We start from the raw sequence: 21,732 nt of genomic DNA on the forward strand, positions 1-21,732 counted from the left end.
TCGAGATTTACGAACAGGGATTACGCCCGCGGGGCCATTCTGTGTTCACCCATTCTGTTTCATGTTTCTTTTTGCACTTCCCAATGACCCGGGACCTCGTAACGAGCCAGTACGATGCGATTGGTTATATTTATTGCTAGTATACCATATACCGTTGTAATCAATACACCTTTTTGGCTTAATGGCATCCTTCGAAATCACTCAATTTCAGAGTTACTAGTTTTTCTTGCGGGGGAAAAATAGAAAACTATTTGGACATTGCTTCCATCGTATTATTTCCACTGTAAATGGATTTTGCCTTTCGCGTAGAATTTTACAACTGAAGCAAATATGCACTGAAGGAAAGAAATAAACTGTCGGTTGAAATATACATTCCTGATCCGAGAAACATCTCTCTGCAGTGGATTTATAGCAAGATAGATGGAATAATATATTATTGGACTAAGCAAATGACATCGTAATATCCAATATAAAACCATTCAGGTGGAATACAGTGGATACTCCCTATGATTTTTCTTCTCTAAGATTTCAATTAGTTCGGGAAGTTGACTTCCCTCACCGTTAAGGTATTTATGACGGGATGGGCGTAGGAGGTGAGACGGAAGGGAATCTATTGTTCTTTCGCAGAAAACCAATGGATGAACAAAAAAAGCGATACTTCAATTACAAATTTTCAATCTATTTCGACCATTTTTGTGTTTGAAATATTTTTTTATTAAGTTTTATATTTTTTCCCACATATGTCAAACCTTCTTTTATTTTTCAACTTGTCTTTTGGATAATCGGAAAGTAATTAATATGGATAGAAAAAGTGACAACGTCGTGCCATTCGAGGTACAAGATGGCAGCACTGATTCATTCAGCTGTTATGTTCCTTCCCATAGCGAAATGTACCATCACAATTCCATTCGTNCCGATTTCTAATCTCGGCGTTGTCGCTATTCCAAGTTGCGCACGTAGAATTTCTATTTTTCATGAGGTCTTTAATTATCCCTTCTAAACAATTCTCCTAAGCTACTTGGATTATTTTCTTTATGTTTCTTCCGGAAAGCTCCACTCAAGTGCGAAATTTCAGGAAAATGGCGATTTTTTTACTATTTTTAATATTTTTTTTCCGAATTCCCATAAGAACCCATGTTAAAATGCATCTTTTAGAAAAATTCCTATTTCACCCATTCTCTTAGGCTATCTGGGTTTTTGAAAAAATCAAAGAATGTATAAAAAAAATCATGATTTCGAAATGAAGTCGACTTCACATGATTTCAGGGTTGATTTCAGAGATTTTGCGATTGATTTAAGGGATTTCGGGAAGACATGAAATCGCTGACTTCGAGTGAATCGCGATATGATTCGTGACTGCAATTGACTTTGAATGATTCATAGATTCGAACTCAGTGATTTCAGAGGCGATGAAATAAATAATTGAAATCACGATGAATAAAGGTCGTCCCATTCTCTTACAAAACATTTATTAATTGTAAATGACTTCGGCATGATTTCAAGACTTCAGCGTGTTTTCGGAAATGATTTCAGAGAGTTGAAATCACCTGATTTCAGCGATTTCGGTTATTTCAACGATTTCATGTAATTTCAACGTGACTTCGGATTGATTTCATCACAGAGTGGTACCATGTTTTCGGGAGTTAGCACTCCGCACAGATAGATTCTCTCTCGCTCTATTGCTCTTTTTCCGCAGCCAAACCGTCGACGTACGAACAGGGACTTCTCGATCACTTAAGGTAAATCCCAAAACAATACCACCGAAAAGTTAGTCCTCATGAATTCCCGGAAAAAAAATCTAAATGACTGAATTTATTGCATTCTCTTAAGTTATTGAGTTTTTCGATCCTCATGTGTAGTCGATGAAGGCAACAATAATTGTTTGAATCAGATAAAAAATTATTTGTTGATTAATTGTTTGAATTAAATAAGAAAATGATTTTACGAAATTTCCATTTATATCACTAGCCCCGATAAACCACAATTTCGGGCCCAATGACAAAATACTGTATGTATATCAGACAAAATCTATACTGTATTTGTCGAATCCGAAATTTTCAATTTTTTGTGTCAAATATAGGAAGAATAATTGTTTAAATTCATCCAATTATGATTTAAAACAATTAATCCAACTGTGATTTCAAATATTCTTCCGAATGCCATCTTGACCGAGTTCGATCATGAGATTGATTGCACCATCTGTTGAAAAAATTTATTTTGCAAGCAATATTCAGGGAGAAATAAAAAATTTTCATGACATTGGGTAATTCTCGGATTAGAGAAAATTGAGAATATCTGATATTCATTGTAATGTTCAATCGAAATTTATCGGAGAAAATTCGATTCATCATCACGAGTTGTTCATGTGATGAATTAAATGAGAATACATTGAGTAATTGAAAGTGATATGAAAATTCCATGAATCATTCAATTCAATTTAAATTGATAATTTATTTGCAAAAATATATTGATTATGTTGTGATGAAAGCTATTTCTCACTCATTTAATCGGTCCTTAAACGATAGAATGACGTTTCACACGTATCTTCAACACTTCCCAACATTGTTATTAAGATAAATTATTAATGAAATCATGAAAAATTGAACATTCAATGGTGACCAGTAGGAATACCACGAGCGCTCCAAAATTTGCGGTTATGTTCCAATACGGAGTGGCGATTTGCATCAGCCGTAAGCGTATCAGTGTACACCCCCCCCCGCCCCCCTCCTCCACCCACATTCGAACGTATCTGTCCCAGGACTAATGCAGTCACGGGTGGGCACACGGATCCTTCCGTGTCTGGTGCAAATAGCCACTCCATTTCCGATAACTTCGTTGTATAGCAATTTTGTAGATTAAAAATTTTTGTGCGAGATATGGCACATTTTTTCTATGTAGAAGAATTTGGTGAAAATAACCGATAGCTTTGAGGCACGAGTGGTATTTGTTGGAATATTTCTTTTATTCAGATGTCAGCCTCGAATACTGCTCTCTGATTGGCTGACATCCGAGAAAAAGGAATGTTCAAGAAAATGTATGACTGAACTGTATCCAATGACGAAATTTTGCAATAGGATTTTCACCGCAAATTTTCAAAGTTCTCGAAACAAGTATTGAATTGCCAGAAAAAAGTGATGAATACGGTGGAATTAACTTTTCAAGTTTCATTTTTCATTTTGTGTTATGGGAATGTCTTGCGGCAGAAAATTACCATTATCGTCGGAAAATGGATAAAGTTCACGATTAAAGACAATGCCACATAGAAAAACCTAAACGTAAATTACGTTTTGCTAAGCGTAATTTACGGTTTGCTAAACCCAATTGTTCGCTTATCGGCAATATGATATTTGGTGGTTTTTTTCCGTTATGAAAAGCTTCAAAAAGGCGTCATTTATGGTCAAAATAAAAACGTAATGTATTTCACGTTTAAGAAATCGTAAATTACGATCTTAATAGAAACGTATTTTACGATTGACTTATGCATAATTTTCAAAAAAGATACGTTATTTTATGCTCAAAATAACTTTGAAATTACGGATACGTAAACATAAAATACAGAACAAATCATCTTAATTTACGAATATGAAACCATAAATTACGTTTATGGAATCGTAATGTACGAATATAAAACCCGAAATTGTATTTATGTAATCGCCATTTACGGCGATTTTGAGCGTAATTTACGCTTCAAATTCAAGCGTAAAATACGCTTCAAAAAGCGTCAAAGACACGACCTCTTAAACGTAATTTTCGTTCGGTTTTCTCTGTGTGTTTTCAATTTTAATTTGAAATCTTCAAAAGTTCATTGAATCACATGATCTTCGATCAATGGAAGGGGAAATTCTGTTATAGCGATACAATATCATTCTGCACCATGAATTATACACAGGGCAAAAAGAAGCACTGTCCAAAATATTGAGCTTAGATTCGAGTATGCGATTTCAGCGAATTGCCCAAATTTTTTCATATATTCAAGACTACTAAAAAATATCCTTACATCCCCTTAATTTTCGGTGGTGATGCATATGTACGAAGTAGGTGTTACTGAAATTAATAGATTCTTGTCAATTCCCAAAAAAGGGTGGATGGAGGACCCTTTCCCGTTAATAAATCATACTCATAATATAAAGTTTAGCTTAATTTATTTCAAGGATTCCAATAATTACAATCTTGATGTTCGTATATTTCAAATATTCCATGATAAAATTCTTTGAAGCTATGTTATTCATCGGTGGTCAATTTTTTCCCTTGGTTTTTTTGTCGAAATAAATGTTCACGAGTAAAAAAAATGGTAGCTCAAACATCACCGATAGACAATAGGCACCCAGATACGATATGACGAAAACGCCGAAGGCAACGTATGCCTAAAAAGTAAACATTAATTACACAATGCACGGAAAAATCAGGTATATGCATAATCCTGAATAGAGAATCAAATATTCTTTATTCAAATATACAATATATAGTTCTCAATCTAGTACATTATACTCTCTAATCGGGGATACGGTATATTTTACTCTCGATTAAGGATACTGCATATCCCTGATTCCGCAATGAAAAGCCACATTTGGGTTTTTTTATCCATGTGCTGATGAAAATTGAACTATTAAGGGAGGATCGGATAAAATGGGACGTATTATCTTTTCCAATAGGAAACTTGCATGTTTTTTCTATTTTTTATTCTCAAATATCTGCCCCCAAGAACTCATATTTGTTAAGGAAACACGCGGAAAATAGTTTAATAATTATTTACTTGCTTTTAAAAATTGCATTTTTTAAACGTTCTAAAAAGGCCTGTGACGTCAATTCACCGGAGGCAGAAATTTTCGTGTAGCGCCGTCAAGCGGTTCAGTACAGCTGCTGAAATCTAGGAAAATACTCATGTATTTGACTGCAAAATGTCTAAAAAACCGGATTGAGTAATGAAAGTTCCTTATAAATATTGTTTTGTACCAGGATGTAAAAATACAACAGTGAAAATCATACAACCACGACTTTCGACATTTTGATACAGATTTAAACCCATAAAATCTATCAACATAGTCACATCTACCGTTGGTAAATTCCCCGAGCCCGCTTTTTGAAAATCATTTTTCAGCACAAACTTCATTTGTTAGTTATATATATATATATATATTTTACCCACTTTTAATGATTATTTCAAACATAACCCCCCCGATTTGTTTTGGTTGAACCTCTCGCACTTTGAGAGGCTAGAATACCTCAATAGCGTTTCTAGTAGGCGCAAGCAGAACTTAATTCCGGTAAGTTGACGTCATGACCCCAAAAAAAGTATTCAAAATTGATGCATTTTTAATCAGTTATTACAAAATATCCGGACCACCTTTCGGAAAACTTTTTAGTCTGGAATGGTTCATAGACTATAAATACTCTATTCATTTAAAAATAGTCGAAAAGTGGACTCTATGCAAGTTCCCTATTGTCAATACCTTCACATATAAGTGAAGATATTGACCATTAGAGAAGATCACGAAACGTCCCATTTTGCCCGACTTTCCCCTACCATTAATTGCAATTAAAATTATCCTTACGAGCGGGATAAGCTCCGCATGGAGCGACGCTTCACTGCTTAAATGAAGAACAGCAATCAATATCGGATTGAGTAAATAGGCACAGTATGACAATTTACTGAATGGCTGCCAAATTTTGAAGGATAATATTCTGTTAATGATACCTGGATAGAAAAAGTTGCATAAAATACGTAACCACACTGAATTTATTGAACCAACATTTCAAATGTCACAAAATTTCTGGTAGATTACTCACCGCCGTGATTTGTACTGCACGCCACTACTATCCATGCAATCCCAAGGCTCCAAACGGTTCTATACAAAGCGATGTAGAAGGATGTTGGAACAATAGGTATTCGCCTTTCGTAGAGACCGAAGAGTACGAGAACAATACAAGAAAGACCGAGGAACCAGAAAAGCCACAAAGTCTTCTAAAATCCAAATCGAAGAGAAAGAACAATTTTAGTCATCATAATTTTCAGGAGAAACTAATTTGTTGAGTTCCACCACTAGTGGTCAAAATTGGACTACTAGATTGTAGAAACTATTGTCTAAAAGACGTCTTTATTTAAGAAGTCAAACACAAAAATGTATTAATCGGCGAATTTTGTGATGACTGAAATTCAATGTGATTTGATTCTTTTAAAAGTTATTAGGGGAGGGTGTGTCTGTACCGCTCAGCGGGTAATACCGCTCACCCGATTTTCTCCGCAACCATCAACTTAAAAATTTCTTTCTGTTCCTGATCATGAAGAATTTGATGATAGGATGTGATTGTCGGAAAATTTTCACTTTATTTACCACTTTAAATATGAAAAAACACGTAACGAAGTTTTGAGGTCTTTACAGTGCAAAATTTGTGGACTTTTAATTAAGGTTTTTGATAGTTTCAAACGCTGAATTCTCATATTAAACTGTGGTTATTCGATTCGTGGTACTTTCACACGTAATTTGAGACCAATTCGAAATCAAAACTCCACTCGTGTCAATAATTATCAACAATTTTGTTGACGCCGAGCGGAGCCGGTAATACCGCTCATAGGATCGGCCACATAGTTGCTCGACAGCACTCGAGTACAGGTTAGGTTGCGGCGCGAGCGATACACGCAAAACCCTATGAGCGGCATTGGAATCGTGCCGAGCGGTATTACCCGACGGCGGGTAGTACCGCTCAATAGGCTCTCTCTCTTATTTTCAATCAATTTTGTGGATTCTAAGGAGAATTAGGCGTCTACACTTCGAGAATAACGAGTTCAATAGTTAAAGAAGTCTCATAAATACGTTTTTTATACTCAAATTTAAATATAAAATATAAAACTGGCATTTTCCCTTAGGTGGGCGGTACAAGCACACCCTCCCCTACGCGTATAAGAATTTTGAGTGGAAAACGGAAAAATGGGAATATCTTGGTAACTTGCTATGAACCGATACATATTGTGATGAATTACGATAAACGGCATGGAGACGAATATTTTGAGAGGAAAAAATTGAAATCGATTGACTACTTTTCGAAATATTGAAGAAAATATCAGGTATTCTATTTCAAATCGATCAACTCCTAACCCGCGCCCTTTCGAAAGTAAATAGGGATTTTTTATAGTATTGAGAAGGATTGAACGATCTCCTGATTTTTCTCCGAATTTTTCGAAAACATGTTGTTTTATCTACTAAAAGACTTGGTTATTTCTCTTTCTATACTGCTTTTCCCTTTTCCTCATCCGGGGATTGGTATTGCTCTTTGAAAGATACTATTACGCTCTCGTATCGCAATATGCTATTTCACACGCTCGTGAACTTTACTCACTCGGGCCCAAAAACCGCCACTTTCCCCCACTCTTCAAAAACAGCGAGCGATCCTTCTTGTACTTTTTATCAATAACTAACAAATTGGATTGTTCATTTGCGAAAAATTACTGAATAGTGTACGATCCTTCTTGTACTTTTTGTCAATAACTAACAAATTGGACTATCCATTTGCGAAAAATCACGTCACAAAAGGGAACATTTATCCTTTTGCCTCCCATTTTTTCCTTCATTTGAAATGCAAATTCCTGCAATACAATTTCGCTCTCGGATTACCTAGATTGTGCAGTCATTTTTCGTTCATGTTTTCTTCCTCCTTTCCCCCACTACTCTTCCGAACAGCGAACTCAGCAGGTGTCACAAAAAATAGCATGTGTTATACGTGCGGGAAAAAAAGTAGAACTTCCCGCACTAGTAGCACTATATACTATTCTGGCGATAATCAACTGGAAAATTTTTTTTCGGTCGTGTGATGAACAATATTTTTCGTCACTGGGCCCGATCAACCGCGATTTTAACCTCGCTACGCTCGGTTAAATCGCCGTTTTCGGGCCTAATGACAAAAAATATTGTTCCACACGGCCGTGGGAACTTTTCTACCACATATGATTACAGAACTCGCCTTCGGCTCGTCCTGTAACCTCATATTCGCCACAAAAATTCCTCATGGCCTAGTGTCAAAATGTACTATTTTCTCATAATGCTATGCGTCCGTGAATCCCTGCCTTACGGCCGGTAGGACAAAGAAATACAATTACCGTTTTCACATTCAATCTCTTCCTCAATACAGTGATCAAGATATAAGCGGTCGCCAGTCCGACCAGGTACGGCCCGATACGCATCCACGGAGGATCATAGAAGATATCCAGGGTATTCAGCTGCTCATCCACACTACAAAAACAATCAATTAACTGTATTGTCTCTCTAGAATACGTGAACACCAAAAAAAGTATAATTTGTGTTTGTTTACGTAGGTGCATAGTCAGACATATAAGTTATGACCCCTGCTGCAATAGTAGTTACGAGGAACATTGTGGAGAAGATTCCTACTGCTGTGTAATGGTATCTGAAACACCGGAAATGACGACGCTTAATGAAGTGCGATGAATGAAGATGGACTATTAGAACTAACAAAGAAACATACTTTACCTCTGTGATAAAAATAGCAAAAAGGAGCCAATGATGAAGAATTGCATGTCATTGGAAAGATAATAACTCCAGTATAAACACTGAAACATGTTTTTTTTCGTTATTCTTAATATCAAAAGGAACACACAGAAAAACGTAAACGTAAATTATATTTTGTTAAGCGTAATTTACGGTTTGCTAAACGTAATTTACACTTAACGCCAATATGATGTCTGGTGGCTTTTTTCCGTCATGAAAATCGAAATTTAGGCTTCAAAAAGACTTGTTTTACGATTAAAATAAAAACGTAAATTACACCCAAAATAGAGCATGTTTATAACGAAATACGCTTGTTTCATTAAGCGTATTTTGCATTAAAAAATCATCCAAGCACTTTGGTTATTTTTTCTCCAATGAAATGCTTTGTTACTTTTGTAGATGAACATCAAAGCTTTCATTTGACCTCCATTTGACTCCAAGTTTCCGGATATTTAACCATGATTTTATTATTTAAAGTTTGCAGGTCTCAATTTGAAACTCGATATTGAGCAGTTAGAAAACATTTTAAAAAATCTGAAAACAAATTATAAAATTTACTTTTAAAAAAAGTCTGATGAAATAATTAAAAAATTGCAATTTTTGAAAATTATGAGCACTTGCTATAAATAACTTGAAAACAATAAACTTTCCACCCTAAAAATCAGTAGTTCGGAATCGTAACAAATTTATTCATATGCAGAATTTTACCAGAAATCAATTTCATGCCTAAAAAAATTAGGTTTCCGACAGTTTAAATAATTTCAATCATTTCTATTTATAAACCACCGATGTTGAAAAAAAATAATAATTCTATGCAAAATGTAATTTGAATGGCGCTGAATATTCATGATTTTTTTTCAAATTTTTCTCACATATTTTAATTGACAAATTTTATGCTTGAAAATGGTGGAATCTACAGTCTGTACCAAACTGTAAAAGATACTTGGATACACGTATGAAAAAATCGTATAGAAATTTTCTATACGGATTGCGTATAGAATTTCTATAGGATTTTCGTATATGATATTCGGATATTTCTATACGGATATTTTTTATACAAATTATTTCTATACGATTTCTATAGATTTGATCCTATACGACCCACTTTCTCATGTATAGAAACATTTCGTTAGGAGTTGCGACATTTCTCTACGTTTTTCTCTGGAGCGTTTAGACATCTTTTGTATGAAAACAAAAGTTTATGTAAATATTTATGTATAGAAATAATTCGTATAGAAAATATTCGTATAGAAATATCCGAATATCATATATGGTAATCCTATAGAATTCTTACACACAATCCGTATAGAAAGTTCCTATACGATTTTTTCATACGTGATATCCTTAATAGAAATGTGTTCTATAAAAAAAATCGTATTTTACGCTTGAAATTACTTTTTATCCTTTGTCGTTAATTACCGATAAGCAAAGGTAAAATACGGAATAAAATATCGTAATTTACAAATACGAAACCGTAAATTACAACAATTTTGGACGTAATTTACACTTCAACTTCAACAGTAAAATACGCTTCAGAAAGCATACAAGACGACTTCTGAAATGCAATTTACGTTTAGGTTTCTCTGTGTGAACTTCGCCATCATCGCAAGTGGAAAAAATGCGGCAACTCACCATTTCTGAACGTTTGAACAGATTATTTATGTAAAAGACATTTCTCCACCAATATGAGGGACAAGTTTCATAAGGCCTTTCATGTATGTAGAACTGTGAGGTTTTGCCATACCATGAAAAAACTATATCAGCAGTGCCAATGATTATCACATAGGGAGGAGTGAGCCTGAAACCAATAATGAGTTATAAAAAAATTGAATTCCATTAGATCCATTACCCCAATATTTTTGCGGCTTCATTTTAGTGCCATCACCTGAAGTATCTTCTTATAATTCGCTGGAAAAAAATTTGCCACGAGATATTCTTTGAATCCTCGCTCTTTTTTCTTGCACTCTCAAGAAATGTATAAGCCAATAAAAATCCACTCATGAAGAAAAAAGTATCAACTGACACCGAGCCGTTACTGAGAACTTGTAATGGTAATGATTGAATCATCCGATACGCCATGGTTTTATTATCTGAATAAAACAAATTCCATTTTGTTTACATGTATTTCGATCAGGTATTCTGTTACCTTTCATCCCATAGTAAAATTTGACATGTCTCACCCATGAATGATTCTCCGAATAATAACGTGTGCAGCAGTATCATCCACCCCATTCCTAAAACTCTAATGCCATGGAGAGCATCAATTGAACCCTCTTTCTTGGATATTGTGAATATATCTTTGGAATTAGTGTAAGCCGAAAAACACATCAGTATTTTTGTGGCTTTCCTGGACGAAGTTGTTTCAGATAATCCTTTGTGGGAAACAGCATCTACATGGGATGGTTTATCAACAAAAAAGGAGGACATTTTATCAGTTTTTTCTTCTACGAAAAGCAAGTGAAATCACATCGCTATTGTTTTTTCTCACCATTATTCCCAAAGTTATCACGCAAGTCCTTTACTCGCAAATACTTTTGATGGACACAAAGGTCATAGGTGGTTGCAACAATGATGATCAACATGGTTATGATTATCAGTAATCTAGACAAAGTAATAATTTTGTTACGCCCACCGAAATTCACTGAGAGAAAAACGATAAAGTTCTCAAACAAGTCTTACTTCTGCCAAGAAAATAGTTTTTTGAAAATGATCAAAAAACTATTTTTTTATGCCAAACATGCATAGAGTGCGCCGGAATGGAAAATTTTTGTCGCAAAAATAGATTTAGTACTTAAAAAAAAATTGCATTCTCTGTACACGCAAGAAATGTCATTTCTAGCACTGCTCCTTCGTTATTCGATACTCCCATGCGTATTTTGCTCCCGAAAAATCTTTGTTTTATGCGGAACAAGGGATAGGAGTTTTTCGTTTCGGCTGTCTAATAATCACAGACAAGAAATGAACCCTTATATGAAACAATAATAATGATATGATAGCAATCTTGAAACTTAGGGATAAAATATTTGTTGATAAATTTTCCTCTATATGAGATATTTTCATCTTGAAAAGGCACCGTCTGGTGTGAATTATCCGCCTCTTGAGCGAAATATTTCGTTGCTGTCGAAAGCAGAACAATTATTCATGTATGAGGCTTTCAAATTCAAACCAAACAAATTTTTTTTTTACAATTTTCAACTAGCGATTTTGTTGGCCCAAGCAAGACTTGTTTGACAATGTGTTTGTTTTTCTCTCAGTGTAGGGTGAAATAGTGTAGTTCGATACGAGTGAGACATATCACATATCACATACCAATCACACGAGGTGAAAATTCCCGTCTCTCATGTATCGAACAATATTTTTTAACAGTGATGTTACATTCAGCGAGTGGCTAAACTGTGCCTTTTTCGTTTACAAGAAAACGAAAAGACTTTTCGTTTATGAGTAAACGAAAAGGCACTTGTCGACACGAGGTGAACGTAAAACAGTATTATCAAAAAAGTACTGAAAATCGAGTTCGCTTCACGATTACTTGAATTGTTCGGTAATTTTTCTCTATTTTTTTATCCTTGTAAAGAATGGTTACATACCCCATAAAAATCATACGGAAATTAACAAAGTGGTGAAGATCATAAGTGAGATTCTTCACTTCCTGAAGTTTGAAGTCCATTCTATTGAGATGACCGATTAGAAGCGTCCTTTCATTAAAAATTTTTACCAAAATTTGGCTCAATTCTCCAGTACTGCATGTAGCAGGAAGACATAATCCCAATGTTATCAAATTCTAGGATAAATTTTCGGTTATGAATGATAATATCAGATTCCCTTTATGAAAATTTACAGAGCAAATTGACTTTCATGTATAATCCCGTGTAGATATTCGGCATTAATTCAGTAGCAAAGTGCACTGACAAAAAAATTGGCGGCAAATAGCATGAAAAATGCAGTCAGAATTACTGAATAGTGTACGATCCTTCTGGTACTTTTTATCAATAAATAACAAATTGGACTGTTAATGTTCATTTGCGAAAAATTACGTTACAAAGGAGAATATTTATCCTTTGCTTCCCATTTTTTCCTTCATTTGAAATGCAAGTTCCTGCAATACAATTTCGCTCTCGGATTACCTAGATTTTGCAGTTATTTTTCGTTCATATTTTCCTCCTTATGATAAAGGCCAAACAAAACTATCGAAAGCCCACACTAAGAAAGAAAATATTCAATACCAAAATGTCTTAAACTGAGAAAAAACCGCAAAGGGTTCGGGTTTTGAGGGATTTTGTGCTTGTCCATTGCTTCACATTTTCCAAAAGAAAATGTGAGGGAAAAGATAAATTTTCTCAGATTGCTAACAATTTTTTTAGATTATTATAAATTTTAGAAGATTATTAACAATAAAATTTATGAGTTTATGACTAAAAAACCGTATACCGTACTGAACCGTTATAATTTGTCGATGATTATTTTTTCTTTTAGGAAGATTTACCCAGAAAAGAACAATGCAATGTCAAGTTTTCAAAATTTGCTTCGATCATAAAATCCACTCGCGAAAAAATTTGACTTTATTCAAGCTTATTTTTACTCAATTCAACACGGAGAGAAAAGTTGATTCAAAAGTATTAGAAAATCGTGGCAAATTTTACTACACGAAAGGTAATCGTGGAGCAAAATTTGAGTTCAATAAAAATAGGGATTTATATCATTAGGTCTGATAAACCGCGATTCTAACCTCGTTTCACTCGGTTCGCGGTTTTCGGGCCCACTGACATAGAATATTGTATGTCACACAGCGATAAAGGTATTAGCTGACTTATGTGATTATAATCCTCGCCTTCGGCTCGGATTATAAAATTACGTTTGTCAGGTTCGATAAAAAAACCACATCTATGGGTGCAAAAATAGGGTAGGGTATTTTTTTCTGGCGCCACTGTGAAGAAGATGCACTGTTAGAAAATTACTCTTGAAATTTCACGTGAAAAAGCTTGAAATTTTGAACAACTATAAAGTTACATGAAATTTCTGTATATTTCTTCACTGACAAATTAGTTAATTATTAGTTAATTATTAGTTAATTTCTTAAAATATTCAAGTAATTCTCGATTTCCAGATCCATGCGGCACTGGAAAATGGGGAAAATTCAGGCGAAAACTTTACTGAATTCTCAATGTATTAGAAGTTCAGTCGCTTGAAAATTTTATCTTTCTTTGAAATATCAATGATCGCTTAGCATAGAAAACCCAACTTTTTTTAATTTTCAAGATGAATGAGAAATTTTATGAATATTTTCATTTGAAATTGAATTCACACTCACAACATTGAGAATTCCGAGGGGCTCCATAATTGAGTGACGCCATGATTTCGAAATGAAATCGATTTCGGGTGATTTCGAGCGTCTCGGGAGGTGATTTCGTGATTTCGAATGATTTCATTAACTCGAAATCAGTGATTTCAGAAAAATAAAGCTAATAAATAATAGAGGGGGGGCAAAAAACGTCGTGTCAAACTATGAAAATCGTTTGATTCAACTCCACCAATCTTGAGCTACACTGAGAAAAAATATAGATTTTGCCAAATATCCATTTTCTTGAGCTAAGTATTTATTTTTTCAATACCATATTTCTCCAGTCGAGTCATTCGCAGGCAATTCTCGTTAGGTTTCAATTACGACAATTATGTTGCTCTAGAAGATGATCATGGTAGTTAAAACCTTGAGTGAACTCCCTCAATAATTATAAACATTGAAAAATTAATTGAAATTCTTCCCTGTAGAAAATAAGAAATTTAGGAAAAATGAAAAATCATTGGAGAAGTTTATCCAAGGTTATGTTCAACATAGTCATCCTCTAGAGCAACATGATTGTCATAATTGAAACCTAATTAGGCTCGCCTGGGAGTGATTCGATTGGAGAAATACGATTTTGAAAAAATAAATACTTCTCTCGAGTAAATGAATATTTGGTAAAAAGATATTTTTTTCTCAGTGTAATGACGATGAAAAGCGATCCATTTTACCATTTTAGTGGGGCAGTGAGTACGGCATTTTATTATCATCATTGGCAGGCGTGTCAATTTCAAAATCACGAATTACTTGCACGGTTCGCACTACGCCAGTGCGCCACTGATTTCGGTGATTCCATTGATTTCAGACAATTTCACGTGATTTCGAAAATGATTTCGGAGAGCTGAATTCACTTGATTTCAGTGATTTCGGTGATTTCACGTGATTTCGGAATGATTTAAAATGATTTCATGCCAAAGTGGCACCGTGATTTCGAGAGTGAGTAGCCCCTCGGAGAATTCAGATGAAGCGGTGACTGAATTTTCAAGAAATTTCTAACAGTGTAGGAACTGACAAAAGTGAAATTTTTCCATACTGCGTTTGGTAAAAAATATCTTTTTCTGTCATAGAAAAATTCCTCCACATATGTGAATGGTTACGCAATACTGAGCAATCGTTCACATTCATGGGATAATTTTTGATACCATGAATGGTACATTTTTCACTTGCGGCAGAAATCACCGGCCCGTTTAAAATTCACTATTTTCTTCCATTTTTGCTCCGATATAGGGTGAAAAAGACACAATTACATGACTTGTTTGGTAATTTTTCTCCAATTTTTTTCTCCCTGAAATATTTTTATTCTTACGGTAGAATAGGATTCATAATTCAAAGAACCATTGACTGATTGAATTGCGAAATGTTTCTTTTCCAGGGTAAATTTAAAAAGGAACTCATTAAATTTCTGTGATGTCTGTGAATTTTTTATAAGTGAAGTGATATCCTCAAAGCTAATGAGTCCTTACTTCATCAGGTTGTTTCACGTGGTATTGCAATGTGCTATTATGTACAATATACACAGCGAAAAAATTCAATTTGAATGGTGCCAATTCTTCCTCTGATTTCCTATAGATACTATTGTTCTCCAATATTTTTGGACTCAAGGCGAAAGGTGCACTGTTCAATGTGTCGTAACATTGGTGTTCACTGCCTAGCCAGTAATTGTTTCCGTACAAAAAACCTGATTTTGGTTGTCCGCTGGAATCCAACACTGAAATTTGATAAATTCCGTGTGAATGGGGGATATTTCAATAGAAAATTCAGGCCTAAAAATTTCCGACGAGTTTCCATGTTATTTACATTATTAATTGATAGAAGATGAGAATTACGTTTTATTTAGTTATACATGTATGAATTCATTTATTTATTTATTCGGCTATGTACTGTGTATGGTGACATATGATGAAATGCAATTACGAAAAAGTTGTACGAAGCCCACAACGGCATGTATGTGTATTATATATGTTTATGTATTATAATACTTGAAAATATGAAAGCTCAAAAGTTGTTTTCCTCGTCACGTATTTGGGACATAATGTACTCTTAACCCCGGTTCATGATTTACAAAGTTCTCTCACTTGAATTTCAGCGATTTTTCGTTTGAAATTAAGTAAACAGTTAGTAAAAAATCCGGTGTGGACTTTTTGGGGCACCGTTTGGTGTTGAATTAACACCAGATTTTACATGCGATGTCCTATGGTGCGATGTAATTTTAACACCGCAACTCCACACCAAAAACGGTGTGGACTCATTGGGACACCGATCGATGTCAATTTAACACCAAATTTTTTACAGTACTCATTCTTAGAATCTTACTACAAAGCCTTCCAAAACACCGAGTCTCTTGAAGTCAATAACGTAGTTGTGGAACCTAAAAACATTTTCTCTGCGACATGAAATAACCAAAGAAGAAATTTACATCCGATTTACTAGCCTATATATGAGGAAGTCGCTTCAAAGTCGAAAACAAGTGCACGCAGATCTATTCCGAACGTTATTAACTTTGAAATATGCCATGCTTCTTAGCTGACGAAACTTATTTTTTAGAAGTTGGTACTTACTCCGTAAGCTCCATAGTGTACGATTATCGACTGCTTCTTTGAAGAGTTTCAACTCTTGGTGACACAGACTCGATCGAGGCAGTAACTCCGCTCTACTTGCAATCGCATATGCTGGCAGTGTATATTGCGTTACATCGGATAAATTGATTCCATCAGCTATCCTAAATATCATCGAAAACCATAGCACCACCAGGAAATTATATCTATACAGTTGTGTTTGCTCATTTTTAGATGTGGGATAACCCATGGTTTCCTTCACGAAGACTGTTCCACTCCACTACTTCTGTTGAAAAAACTCCCTAATATTCATAAATTTCGAATACAAGGTCTCGTGGGAACCGCTCAGATACACATTTGATTCAGATTCGCACTCCTTAATCAAGTATTTGGAATAACTTTGATATTCTGAAAGGAAAAATAATCTGTGCAATTATTGCAGGAATTCCTCATGCAAAAACGGAATCATTAAATGTAGATTGGAGATATCCAATCCCAGTTGATAATTTATTATTGGATTGAATCAATCCAACAATTGATGTGTGGAACACATCAACTGCAACGGTAAACAACTTCAATAGCGGGAGAAGTAAGTGGATATTCCATGAATAATGTAACAAAACCACTTCAACGAATTAGAGTCCACTGCAAGTGAATTAATTTGAGTAAGAACACGTATGTGGATTAGAAAAACTTCTAAGTCATGCAATATGTAGCAAAACCGTAACGAGCAGTTTTATAAGCATTGTAAAAAACATTGAAATCCCATGAATAATTCTGTAGTGATTTCTAGGAGAGCGCCATTAAATTCAACGGGCTTTTTACTCGCTCACATCTTAGATGTTTTAAGGATATCCAAGTACTTTGACTAGTTTTTCTCCAGTGAAATGCTTTTCTACTTTTGTAGCCGAGCCTCACAGCTTTCATTTGAGCCCCACTTGACCCTAAGTTTCCGGACATTTTACAAAGATTTTATTATTTAAACTTTGCAGGTCTGAATTTGAATCTTGATATTGAACTCTTAGAAAACATTATAAAAATCTGAAGAAATTTTAGAAAGTTTACTTTTGGAGGAAGGTTGATGAAATAATTAAAAAGTTGCAATTTTTGAAAATTATGAGCCTTTTCTGTAAATAATTTATAAACAATGAATTTTCTACCATAAAAATCATTTGTTCGGAATCGTAATAAATTTATTCATATTCAGAATTTTATCATAAATCGATTTCATGCCTAAAAAGAAAGGTTTCCGGAAGTTTAAACAATTTTAATTATTCATTTATAAACAACGAATGTTTAAAAAATAATAATTCTGTGCAAAATGAAATTTGAATGACACTGAATATTCATGATTTTTTTCAAACTTTTCTCACGCAATTTGATTGACAAATTTGATGACTGAAAATAATTCAATCTATAGTGTGGTCTGTACCAAACTATAAAAGATGCTTGGATATCCTTAAGGTATAAATTACATGGAAAGCAGCATCCTATATGGTATTTTGCAACTTTCCGAAACTCTATACGAGGGAAACAATCCAATAATTGTCAATGCACAAATTAAAAAATTCGGAGGCACACTGTTAGAAAAAAAAAAATTTCATGGACAGTTGACTACTAATTTTCAGGACAGTGACACTGACTGCGATTTAGGGGAAAAAATCATGAAATTTCAGGTTTCACTGAAAATTCAGTAAAATTTCAGAATTTTAAGGGGCATAAAGACGAGAATTCCTTAATTTATTTGAATTCCCAATCTAATATGAATATTCAGTACTAAATTACATTGAATTTTCAGTGAAATCCGAAATTTTATGATTTTTATCCTTCTAAATCGCTGTCAGTGTCACTGTCCTGAAAATTCAAAAATATATTCACCGAAATTTTCTGGTTTTCTACTCAATTTCAGGGAAAAATGCAAGTGAAATTTACTGTTCAGTTCTTTCATTTTTCTACGAAATTGTGTATTTTCAATGACGAAATTCTCTGAAATTTCAGTAGTACTTAAATTCGATAAAAATTTACGAAAAGTGTACCGGAAATTTCAGACAAAAATTTTTAACAGTGTATATGAGATATTTTCATCCTGGAAAGGCACCGCCTCGTGTGAATTATCCACCTCTTGAGTCAAACACTTCATTGTTGTCGAAAGCAGAGCAATTATTCAAGTTTGAGACTGAAATTCAAACCGAACAACTTCTTTTTTGGCAATTTTCAACTAGCGATTCTGTTGGCCAAACCAGAGTTATTTGAGAACGTGTTTTTGTTTTTTTCTCAGTGTATGATCCCATATCTCCAGTTTGTCCGACTGGTGCTCTGCTTTTTATTTCACAACAAAATTTTTTATAAAAAAAAAAAAACAATCGTTTGTTTCATATTTACATACCTTAAAAACTAGTTTAGACTGGTACTCTGCCAATTGAGCTACCGAGACCTCCTCCGCCTCTCCGAATTTCGGAAATTGTGCATATCGTATATTATTCCTACACCCTCGTCCTTCCCGTTTATAGCCAGTTATTCATTACAATGAAAGAACTTATTTTTGACCGGTATATTCATATTCAATTCCATATTTTTATATAGCATCCTGCCTTCCAAGCCATTTTAGACCTTAAAACATCTAAGATTCGACCGAGTAAAATACACGGAGAGAAATATTTAATAAAAATTACGTATCTTTTCCGTAATTCCGGAGCGAAATGTGGTTGTACGAAATGTTATGGAACTGTCACGGAATTTTTCCAGAGCGTTCCATAATTTTAATCTGAATCTCCTGTGAACCACTACGATACCGTAACTTAAATTTTCTGAGTCGATTCCGTAATCGGTGAGCGAATTGTGAGTTCCGTAATTTTTACTGAACATTTCTCTCAGTGTAACCCAGGGATAAGACAGAATATGAATATACCGGTCGAAAATGATTTCTGTTATTAAATTCAGTTTAGATGAATAGGGAAATCATGGAATTTCAAATTTACCTAGTGATTTATTAGTGATGCCGCGAGAGACATGAGACAATACTTCGGAGGGATTGTCCCGCTCTCAGTGAACACGGAAATTTTTGGTCTCGTCTCAGTCTCGAAATACGCAATATGGATTCTTCTCGTGATGAATCCGAGTCAATTTATCTCATCTCGGTTTCCAGTTTTTCGCATTTTTTTAAACGTAGAAGACCGAGATGTGACAAACCGAGAAAAAAACTGAAATTTTCCATTAAAAAATACGAAAAACTTGAGACCGAGATGAGATAAATTGACTCGGAGTCATCCCGAGAAAAGTCGATACTGCGTTTCTCGAAACTGAAGCGAGACCAAAGATTTTCATGTTCATTAAGACCAAAACCATCTTTCCACAGGATTGTCTCGTGAAGTCTCTCGCGGCACTACCATTGAAAATTCAATGGAATTAAAAATATTTGTGCAGTAGGAAGACGACGATTCCACAACTTACTTGAATTTTCAATCAATTGAAAATCGACGAATACATTTCCTTGAATTTTCCAGATTTTTATTAATTCTCATGGATTAACTGAAGTTAAATTGACAATCTACATTCATTCTACTATAATCAAATTGTAAATTTTCAAAGACCAAATTTCTTGGAATTGCAGTGAAACTCTCCGCGAATTTTTCTACACTTTTTGTGATTGAAAAGATATATCTACAACACACCGGGCGGAATGTTTGAAAGAGATGATCAGAAGAGAAAAAAACTACCTTCGTGTGATGCTGCAATCGAAAACAGTGACTGAATGAAGCTAGCTGCTGAGACCTGCTTCATACTTATCATTTTACGGAAATTAAATTCTCATTTGTCCTTGTCATTGTGGCTCGACTTCATTAATTACCCGGAAGTTGTTGTATATTGTTGATAAATGACAATTCTGTATATTGTTGATAAATGACAATTCTAATTGTGAATTATTAAAAAATTATGATAAATGTGATTGAATATTTTCAGCGATGTGCTTCATACGAAAAACAAATGGAGAGAATTTCATCAGGAGAATATTTAAGTACGAAATATTCTAGCACGGAAAGAAAAGCGCAAGTTGGCAATTTTATCGGGTAGCACGTTAATTTTTCTCGTATTTATTTTAAATAGACGTGAGAATAGACAAAGCAGGCGACAGATTTTCAAGACATATGCGACATCGATTCGATATTTGTATCACACAAATATCGAGAAACGACGTCATGACCTGTTTGTATATTTTAAATAAGGATTTTCTCATAAATTCTCCAGAGATTTTATTTAACCCTAGTCGGATCACTCAATGTGACCCAGTGAGTTTGGTCACTTCCGCGGGAATGTGCCGCCATGTTATTTAGGCTTTAACGTTGCCAAATTTACTCTACATTGCCCGGGCACGTTTAGCGAGTTTTCGGCAACGTTGCGTGACGGCCCATTTCATTTAAGGTATATCCCAAGACAACAACCCCCAAAAGGTAGTCCCTATGGATTTCCGGGAAGAATTTCAAATGACTTAATTTATTGCATTCTCGGAAGTTATTGAGTTTTTCTATTCTCATATGTTGATGCAGGCAACAATAACTGTTCGAATCAAATAAGAAATGCTTTCATGAAATTTCCGTTCTTTAGAGTTGGATATTGTAGAAACTATGTAGTACAAAATTCTATAAAAAATCCACTGTTTTCTGAATTTATCAATTTATGACGGATTAGTTTTTTAAAAACATCGTAAAAATCGTATTTTCATAAGAGGGAAAAATCGAGTTCGGGGGGGGGGCATAACCGCCGTTTGACTTGTGCCTCGCGTGTTAGGTGCCTGCATTTCGTTATTTATTGTCTCCTAAACTGTGTAGTACAGCTAGTTAGAATTTATTTAAATAACTGAGGACTATTATAAACATTATCTATGAAAAACCTGGGGACAACTTCAAGAAAAACCCGTTTTCTAGGGATATATCTTAACGTGGGAAAAAATTCTTCTGTTGGAAATAATTGTTTTTTCGGAATCTTAGCAATTATGTTGTTCTAATGTCATTATAATGTGTTATGCACTTCAATTGAAAAAGTCAATTTAGAATCTGAAATTTACAGTTCCCACGAATATTTCCATGAAATTATGAATTTTCAATGACAGAATTCCTTGGAAGTTCAGTGGACCTGTTACTTGTATCTATGGATATTCTATTGAAACTGTATAAGAATTCTATTGAAAAGTTCCGTTTGTTTTTTGTGCCAATTTTTTTAGAATTATGCAACGTTAATTTTTTAAACATTATTCAATCGAAAATTTTGAAAAAAAAAGACCACATACACATACTTAAAAAGTGGATATTCTGGTTTTTAGACCATATTTAGTTACCCTAAC

At 34.4% G+C, this 21,732-nt stretch overlaps 2 protein-coding genes across 7 annotated transcripts in view; one reads left to right on the forward strand and one right to left on the reverse strand.

Annotated features, from left to right (window-relative positions):
- The window catches only part of LOC107045974 (collagen alpha-1(XXIII) chain), a 113,556-nt gene that overhangs the window by 36,608 nt on the left and 55,216 nt on the right, over window positions 1-21,732 (forward strand). The window lies entirely within an intron of this gene.
- The window catches only part of LOC107046002 (nose resistant to fluoxetine protein 6), a 32,236-nt gene continuing 14,629 nt past the window's right edge, over window positions 4,126-21,732 (reverse strand). For 3 of the 5 annotated variants that reach the window (XM_015268459.2, XM_015268467.2, XM_015268456.2), the window contains 13 exons: window positions 16,398-16,802; window positions 15,303-15,547; window positions 12,089-12,282; window positions 10,990-11,102; window positions 10,682-10,891; window positions 10,387-10,591; window positions 10,134-10,299; window positions 8,484-8,563; window positions 8,305-8,400; window positions 8,093-8,225; window positions 5,788-5,962; window positions 5,553-5,695; window positions 4,126-4,364 (listed from right to left, as the gene is read on the reverse strand). In XM_015268459.2, the coding sequence (XP_015123945.1) occupies window positions 4,236-4,364; window positions 5,553-5,695; window positions 5,788-5,962; window positions 8,093-8,225; window positions 8,305-8,400; window positions 8,484-8,563; window positions 10,134-10,299; window positions 10,387-10,591; window positions 10,682-10,891; window positions 10,990-11,102; window positions 12,089-12,282; window positions 15,303-15,547; window positions 16,398-16,644 (2,136 nt within the window). In that variant the 5' untranslated portion in view covers window positions 16,645-16,802 and the 3' untranslated portion in view covers window positions 4,126-4,235. Of the gene's footprint in view, window positions 4,365-5,552; window positions 5,696-5,787; window positions 5,963-8,092; window positions 8,226-8,304; window positions 8,401-8,483; window positions 8,564-10,133; window positions 10,300-10,386; window positions 10,592-10,681; window positions 10,892-10,989; window positions 11,103-12,088; window positions 12,283-15,302; window positions 15,548-16,397; window positions 16,820-20,110; window positions 20,148-21,732 lie in introns of those variants that run through there. The other 2 variants (XM_015268479.1, XM_015268475.2) reach the window with 2 other exon arrangements.

The sequence above is a fragment of the Diachasma alloeum genome, unplaced genomic scaffold (assembly GCF_001412515.2).
Source record: "Diachasma alloeum isolate Michigan unplaced genomic scaffold, Dall2.0 Dall_scaffold_00181, whole genome shotgun sequence".
Taxonomy (NCBI): Eukaryota; Metazoa; Arthropoda; class Insecta; order Hymenoptera; family Braconidae; genus Diachasma; species Diachasma alloeum.